We start from the raw sequence: 7,867 nt of genomic DNA on the forward strand, positions 1-7,867 counted from the left end.
ATTGATATTTAGCAAATATATCGTAAGAATTGAAAGCTCAGTTACATTTGCCACAATGCTTCTTTCAAATGCTTATGAAACTTATTAAGTCAAATTAACCTATAATTGCTTAGATTTGAGGTACTTGTTTCAATTCAGCTCCATATAGCCATCACAAAGTTCTTTATTCTCAAAATTTAAAATAAAAGAGCATTTCATTGTATCAGAGTAAACCTTCATTGTGTCATTAAAAGGACCACAGGAAAAAAATTATTACTTCAAAACCAGTAAAAGCATACGCTCTTGCCAACATCCAGATTACTTTAGTAGGCTTTAAGGAGCTGAATATATACCCGAAAAAGGCTTGATGCCCATTCGTCGACCACTGCCTGCAAGTGAAGTTCCTCAATTATTCAATATCATCAACCTTGTATCAGAAAAATGGGGGTCTTTGATTTGGGGTTATCATACCAGACAATTTGAAAGAATGACTCAGTTAAACCTGCTAACCGCAGAACGCACTTTTCAGTTGACCAGTAAAAATTGTGGAATTACCTGAAGATCAGTGTTAAACTTCCCAGCTCTCCGTATAAACCCTGCAAGATATCGGAGGATAAAAATGTCCAAAGAAATGGCTGCTTGAACTCCCGGCCTCTGCACTTTGACAGCAACAAACTCTCCGCTAGGACGAAGGCTAGCCTTATAAACCTAAGAATTGAGAAAGTTGCAAGCTGAATTCGTTCAAATATTCGAACTAAACTGCCTCAAATGGGTTCAAGACCCCATACCAAAATGAGCCCTAACTGATAAGCAGGATAACCAGTACGACCTGCCCTAGGGATGCTGCGGCAATAGGCTCTGATGTGATCTCTGAGAAAAGCATATCTATTGGTAACCCAAGCTCTTTCTCTATGGTATTGAAAGCGATTTCAGTTGAGAAAGGTGCTATTCGATCTTGCAACAGCGAAAGCTCATCCAGATATGCTGGAGGTATCACATCCTACAGGAAGCAGCTTATTTACTGAAAAGGAAAGACTGCACAAAAAGCTTTGTACAAATGGAAACAAAGAAAAGAAAAAAAGGAGGGAAGAAAGAGCAAGTGGAAACAGAACATATAAAACTAATCTTTGAAGATACGAAACAAGGTGGATCTGACTGCTTGCTATATTCAATTAGTTGATTGGTATAAAAACTCTAAAAGGAGATTCTGTGAGTAGACAATTCCAAGGAATTTTTGTATAAATTATTTAAAATCATTTTTGTTGTTACCTAACTAGAGGTAAGACCCGGGATCAGCCATGGAGTGATGATGAAATAAATGATAATAAAAAATAAAAAATCATTTTCTTGTTAGTATGAAAGCATGACATTAAAACAAGAAGAGAAGTTGCGATATGCAGAATCAATGGCATTCATTGATTACACTTTGAAGCAGTGTAAGTTTGACATCAACGGATTCACTGGTGTCAGACTCACACGTGGTGTGAAGCAGCATGTTGGCAGCAAACTTGATATACAAACATGATTCTAACTTGAACTGCTAATAGTGAAAGATATTTTAATGCAAAATGGTGAACACTACCTATTCTTTTAATTATAGGAGACTCTAATTCCATACATGTGGGAGATGTATGCAGAAAAGATACAGACAATTTAATTGGTGGGCCTTACTGTCTATAGCCCATGTAGCTCAAAACCACACCAATTGCATTAGCAGCCTTATCTGTGAACCTAGGGCTGTCAATGGGCTGGGTTCGGGCCAGGCAAAATCAAAATTTCGAAAGGCCTGGCCCGAACAGTTCAAAATCTGGGCTGAAGCCAACCCCAGGCCTGGCCCATTGACAGCCCTATGTGAATCCCAACCATCAATTTTTCCTAGAGCCAATTGACTGACCTGAAAAGTCTGATTGTATGATTAGGATCATCTGATTGGCATGACTTCTGGATAATGGCCAATGAAATATGTGTTCACCTGATGAATCGTTCAGACTGGAATACTGGATACATATGTGCCAAGTGAAGGGGCTAATGTCAAGGATAACAAGATAAGGAAAAAGCATTTGTCGCTGTATACTTTCTCTTAGTGTAAATATGTTCATTAAGTATACTTTGACTCCTTACACTGTTGGATTGAAGAGGTTCTGTGTTTTCTTGGTAATTTTGACCAAGACATGAGGTTGAAGGTCAGAAGTAAAAATAAGTTCTATGTTTTAATTCCCAATAGAGAAATGCATGCAACCAATCTAACAGGTTAACATTGCTTAAACTAAAGGATATTAAGAGTGGGAGATCTCAATTATGCACAATGCCACAAGATCAACGTCAGCAGACAACCAAGTAAGAGGCATGTTGCTGAAAGGTATCTTAGAATTAAAAGAGTATGAGAAGTTTGATTGCACCAATAGAATGCACCATTCCGTGTATCCAAACATTACGATTGATTATAGGTTGTGATAGTAGCACATTTAAGCTGTCCACATTACTATGTCAACCGGCATATTCAAGAATTAATCAACGGTCTAAATTGTCTACTACATGAACAACAAATAAGCAAACGAACAACTTCATTTTATATATATATATATATAGGGAAAAGGTACTATGCGCTCGACCTCACGAGTCCGTCCCATGAGGTCGAGCTGTGTGGGCCCCACCATGATGCGTTTCGAACATCTACCCCATTAGTCAGATGCACCATTCCCTCGTGGGCCTAGGTCTCAAAAATCAAGTCAATCCGTGACTTGTGTGGGCCACACCACCTACAGAAGTGGGGAGGGGCCGTGCACCATTAAAACATTCATAATCATTTTTTGGGCCCACCGAGATGTGGTTTGCAAATCCAGCCCATCCATTATGTGTGTCCCACTTGGATGAGGGTTCAGACCAAGTTTCAACAGCATTCAAAACTCGGGTGGGCCCCACCAAGTGCTTTTATATGTTTTAACAGTGTCTTCAAATGATTTTAGATGGTATGGCCCACGTGAGTTCCGTATACGGCTGATTTTTGGGATATCCCATAATTTAGAGGGGACCCATCAAATGCACGGTGTTGATGGTCGACACGCATCACGGTGGGGCCCACACAGCTCGACCTCATGGGAGCTTATCGTGAGGTCGAGCGCATAGTACCTTTTCCCACATAAATATATATATATATATATATATATATTGACATCAAAATTTCGAAAAGGATCAAAAGAAACATCAAAAAATATCATAGGGCCATAAAGTATCATAGATGGAAGATTTAGTTGTGATTTCCGCAAGACGACTAAGCAATAAATCCAGATCATAGGCATCTACTTAGTATCTGCTTATAGATGCTCCAATGATATTATTTCAAATATAATATTCCTGATCCTAACTAACCAATGGCTTATTTATGCCAAGAGGAGTCAACTCACTGGGCGAGATGAGAAAGCTTGAGCAATTTTGACAAATGCCTGTCAAACAAACATATCAACAAAAGAATAAACAAAACCATGAACTAAGAATACATAAATTATAAACACAACAGAAAACTGAAGAAAAAGGCATACCAAAAGAGTCAATCACATCCAAAAACTCATCCTATAGGAAGTCCTCTTACCACTAAATGTTCCATGCTTAAAAACCTAACTAAAAGAAGTTCTGAAAAGATAGGTGCAAGAAACTGACAAATGCATTCTTAGAGGCAACAGGAATACATCTACAGAAATTATAGTTTTACATGGTCTCTACAAAAATAATGAGGGTGCATTTTCACACCGAGCTCGAGTGGGGTGGCTTGTGGGATGCAAAGGCACACTCGGGGTGGGCGGCCCACGGAACCCATGAATTTGGGGCCTGTGTGAGGTGGGTGGCCCGTGTGAGGCGGAACCCATAGATTTGAGACCCATGAGGGGCGGAACCCATGGATTCGAGGCCCACGAGGAGGTTTCAGCCAAGGACCTAACCCATGGATTTGGGGCATGAGCTATGAAATAAAAGGATTAATTCACCATGCTCTATTAGTTCGAGCTTTTAGAGAAAGTGGTTAGTTGTCCTCCATCAAATTGGTATCAGAGCAGGAAGTCTCGTGTTCGAGACTCCTCACCGGCAGTGATTAATGCGGAGGCATTTTCACACCGGGCTTGAGTGGGGTGGCCTGTGGGATGCAGGGGCACACTCGAGGTGGGCGGAAGGCGAATCCACAAGTGCGGGAAATGTGGACTGTGGAGGCAAAGGAGAAGGGTTTTGCTACCAACCAGGACTTTCAACCTTTAGTTTCTAAGGGGCGGAAGCTTGACCTTCCAAAGATGGCCATGAACTATAAGGTGATGGTTGGAGATTTTTAATGGGCACTTGATATGACATAAAATATTAGCATAGGCCTCATTTCAATCGATGTGATGGGTGTGTATGTTTTGGATCATAGGAAGTTAAATTTGGACAGACTTTGGAGAATACCACATCACTTGCTTTCTCTCTACGGGCTCTACTAAGACACCATGAGTCATAGGGCTGGGGTCCCATATCTAGGACATCTTGAGATGGATGCCATTTGCGCTTCCAACTAGGGCTGTCAATGGGTGCACAATAAACCCCAACCCATTTTTAACTGGTCTAGGACGGGTCTAGGTCCCAATTTTGGACACATTAGGAAATTGGTTTGGGTTTAGATCTCACCTTCGGACTTGTTTACAAATAAGGTCTAGTTGGGTTTGGGTTGGGTCCACGTGTGGACCCTGTTAAAGTCAAGTTGTGTTTGGGTCAAGTCTAATAACCTTTAGTAGTACAATTATATATATTTAGTATATAGATGATTCTAGCAGCAAAGTAAGTTTTACTAAGCCACACATGTAAAAGAGCCGTGCACCATTTATGCGTAGAAGTGGCACATGTATGTGCAATCAAATCCATCCAGCAGGTGAGCCCAACCATTAAATGCTCTATTTGTACCAAACCCAGCTTGAAACCTAGATCCAACGACCCGATGGGTACCCAAACCCCATCAGATCCAGGTCCAGCTCTTCAAGAACTAGACCTGGAACTGGCAAGACCCAAACCTGGTTAGCCCAAGTACAGGTACAAACTGTCCAATTGACAGCCCTACTTCCAACCTTATAAAGCAACAACTGATGTTCCAATTCATGAGACCAGATGTAATAATGGTAAATGTGCAGCACATGCAGAATGCAATAAATAAATTCTTAAGACCCATTGTCCCAAAACTAATTACCAATTATTCATAAACCTAACCTATCGAATGGACACTGCCAGAACTGCATAATAGTGCTTGAACTATTGAATTCCGATTCTCCTCTAAAAAAATTTACATTTCTTTGACAGAGGACTCTAGGAGAGTCACGTGGATGAAAGATGCACCATTGATGTTTAGGACCAGTTTCAATGCAATCCCAAATTAGGACTGGTTTCATGAGATGTAAGCAAAAATAACCATCTGCCAACAAAGTCAAGAATACCTAAACCAGCAATGCCCAAACACTTCCTTAGGTTTTAGAATAGCTTAAGGATTTATAAGATAGAAAAGTACCGGCCCAAGTTCAACTAATATCGCGCGAAGCTCAGCTGCCCTGATCTACAAGAAAGCAAGGCAAATGATATGTATCCATTAAAGACATGAAATCATGTTATAGCATGGCAGTCAAAATAAAGATTTTGATTATTTTTTCCCTTTTTATCTATCTTTTAGCTTATGATTTCCCAAACGAGTCGTAACAGACAGAAAATCACCTCGAACATCTGATCGGATCTTTCCAACACACTATCGAGATAGCGAAGGCCAAACCACCGCCCGAACGTCACGCCAATCTGGAAAAGACGGCGGATGAGGAGTATCGGCTTCCGACGGTAAATGAAGCCGATCTTCGACGGATCATACTCTACGAGAGATTCCGCTTCCGACGCACCGCCTTCAAACAGATAACCGGAGTATTTCGTGAAGGAGTCGACGGCGGTTAGTTCTGGCAGGGTTTTGGAACATCGGAAGCGGTACTGAAAACGAATCCGGCGGGGTTTACCGAGGAGAAAATGAGATTTGGGAGGAGGGATGGATTTGAAATTGGAGGGAAGGAGGCTGAAATTTGGCGGGAGATGGAGAAGCATTTGGAGGAGAGGGGAAAAGGCAGGAGAGCGAGGAGAGAGAGAAAACGGATGGAAAGAGAATATTTGAACTTGTGGCAGGCTGATGCGTAAAACGGATAAGGGACCGGAATCAGTTATGGAAGGCTCCCCTACAGCACCTGTTTTATGCGGACGCGGATTGCTAGGGACTCGCTACCGGACGGTGTTCCGTGTGCCCTATCATGATGTATGTGTTTTATCCGCTCCATCCATCTATTTTTCCACCTAATTAAAGGGCATGAGGTAGAAAATGAGACAGATCAAAATCTCATGCGGACGATACCACAGGAAAACAGTGGTGATTAAATACCCACCGTTAATATCTTCCTGGGGTCATAAAAAGTTGTGGATTAAGCTGATAATTTCGTTTTCCTTTCATCCATGTCATTGTGACTTAATTCATAAGTTGAATGTTAGATAAACATTACAATGAGCTGCAGTAAGTTTTTAAAAATAGGCATTCAATGAGCGTTGTTTTGCTGTGATGTGGTCCAATTGAGATTTGGATCTAATTATTTATAACGGATGGAGATTGGATTAGCTATGCGCTCTCTATAGTATCTGTACGCAATCCGAGTCAAACGCTCAATGGGCGTCTGGCAGATCATGTTGTATGTGTAGAATCTAGTCTGTCCATTAGGTTTCACCCGTGCTTATAGGCCAACTCAGGCAAGCCACACCATATGGAACAATGAGGGTGGGATCCAACCATAAGTTTGCGCCTGGGCACCATGGTGTGTATTGGACACGGCTTGAACTCTTCTGTGAGTCTCACCATGATTATCCATCTATCCATTTTTTTTTACCAGATCATTTACAGGCATGAGCCCAAAAATGAAACAAATCCAACTCTCACGTGGACCACACCACATGAAACAACAGTGATTAAATGCCCACCACCACAAAAGTTTTGGATGACGCTAATATTTATGTTTTCCCTTTTGTCCAAGTCCATGTGACTTAATCAACGGGTTGGATGAAAAATAAACATTACACTAGGCCATAGCAAATTTTCAAATAGTAGGCATTCAATCAACACTATATTGTTATGGCATGGTCCACTTGAGATTGGGATCTATCTGGGCCACATATCCTAAAATAATATAGAAAAAAGATAGACAGTATATATCATGGTGGGGCTATAGAGCACTGCCCAATGGCCACCTTGCTACTGGAAGTGTGGATAGCCAATCCGTGTGCATTTTTCATCCAACCCTGACCCCTAATCATGTTAAATCAAGATGCTAAAAGCAAACTTAACCGACCCCCACTGTGAGAACTCATGGAGATTTTAGCATCAATTTTTCATGGTTATCTATTGATTGGTGTCTTAGTTTTTATTTTTATTTTTTTTATCAAGAATACTTGCTGTTCAAATAACTGTTCTTACCTGCTGGACGGAGCGGATTTACACAAACCGAATGTTAGCAATCACAGGGCCAGGGTGTTTTGCAGGTTATGCGTAAATAGGTCAGTGGACAATTCCATTCATAGATGAGTGTTTGGGTTAATTACCATAAGGAGTACAGCTATATTTGATTGGGTAGCAGATTGCTACCTGCCCTCAAATTAATAGACTACTTACTAGTTCCAAATCTGAGTTTTGGAAGAGCTTACAAAGTTATTTCTCAGGCGTCACTTTCACTGACGGGCCAAGGAAGGGCTAAGACAACTCCTATGTTAGTTATAAACCTCCGAAAAATGGTGGTAACTCATCCTCTGACACAGTACTTTCATGGATCATAAATCAAAGCCATTCTGCTCAACTAACCATTTTTGGCAC

At 41.0% G+C, this 7,867-nt stretch overlaps 1 protein-coding gene across 5 annotated transcripts in view; it reads right to left on the reverse strand.

The window, feature by feature from the left end:
• LOC131242166 (uncharacterized aarF domain-containing protein kinase At1g71810, chloroplastic) overlaps positions 1-6,179 on the reverse strand; it is a 31,102-nt gene extending 24,923 nt beyond the window's left edge. For 2 of the 5 annotated variants that reach the window (XM_058240631.1, XM_058240632.1), the window contains exons 1-6: positions 5,695-6,179; positions 5,495-5,539; positions 3,384-3,422; positions 809-979; positions 535-687; positions 333-368 (exon numbers count right to left, since the gene is read on the reverse strand). In XM_058240631.1, coding sequence (XP_058096614.1) covers positions 333-368; positions 535-687; positions 809-979; positions 3,384-3,422; positions 5,495-5,539; positions 5,695-6,066 — 816 coding nt within the window. In that variant the 5' untranslated portion in view covers positions 6,067-6,179. The remainder of the gene's footprint in view (positions 1-332; positions 369-534; positions 688-808; positions 980-3,383; positions 3,423-5,494; positions 5,540-5,694) is intronic. The other 3 variants (XM_058240627.1, XM_058240630.1, XM_058240628.1) reach the window with 3 other exon arrangements.
• Positions 6,180-7,867: the final 1,688 nt, after the last annotated feature.

This window comes from Magnolia sinica, chromosome 4 (genome assembly GCF_029962835.1).
Source record: "Magnolia sinica isolate HGM2019 chromosome 4, MsV1, whole genome shotgun sequence".
In the NCBI taxonomy this organism is placed as follows: domain Eukaryota; kingdom Viridiplantae; phylum Streptophyta; class Magnoliopsida; order Magnoliales; family Magnoliaceae; genus Magnolia; species Magnolia sinica.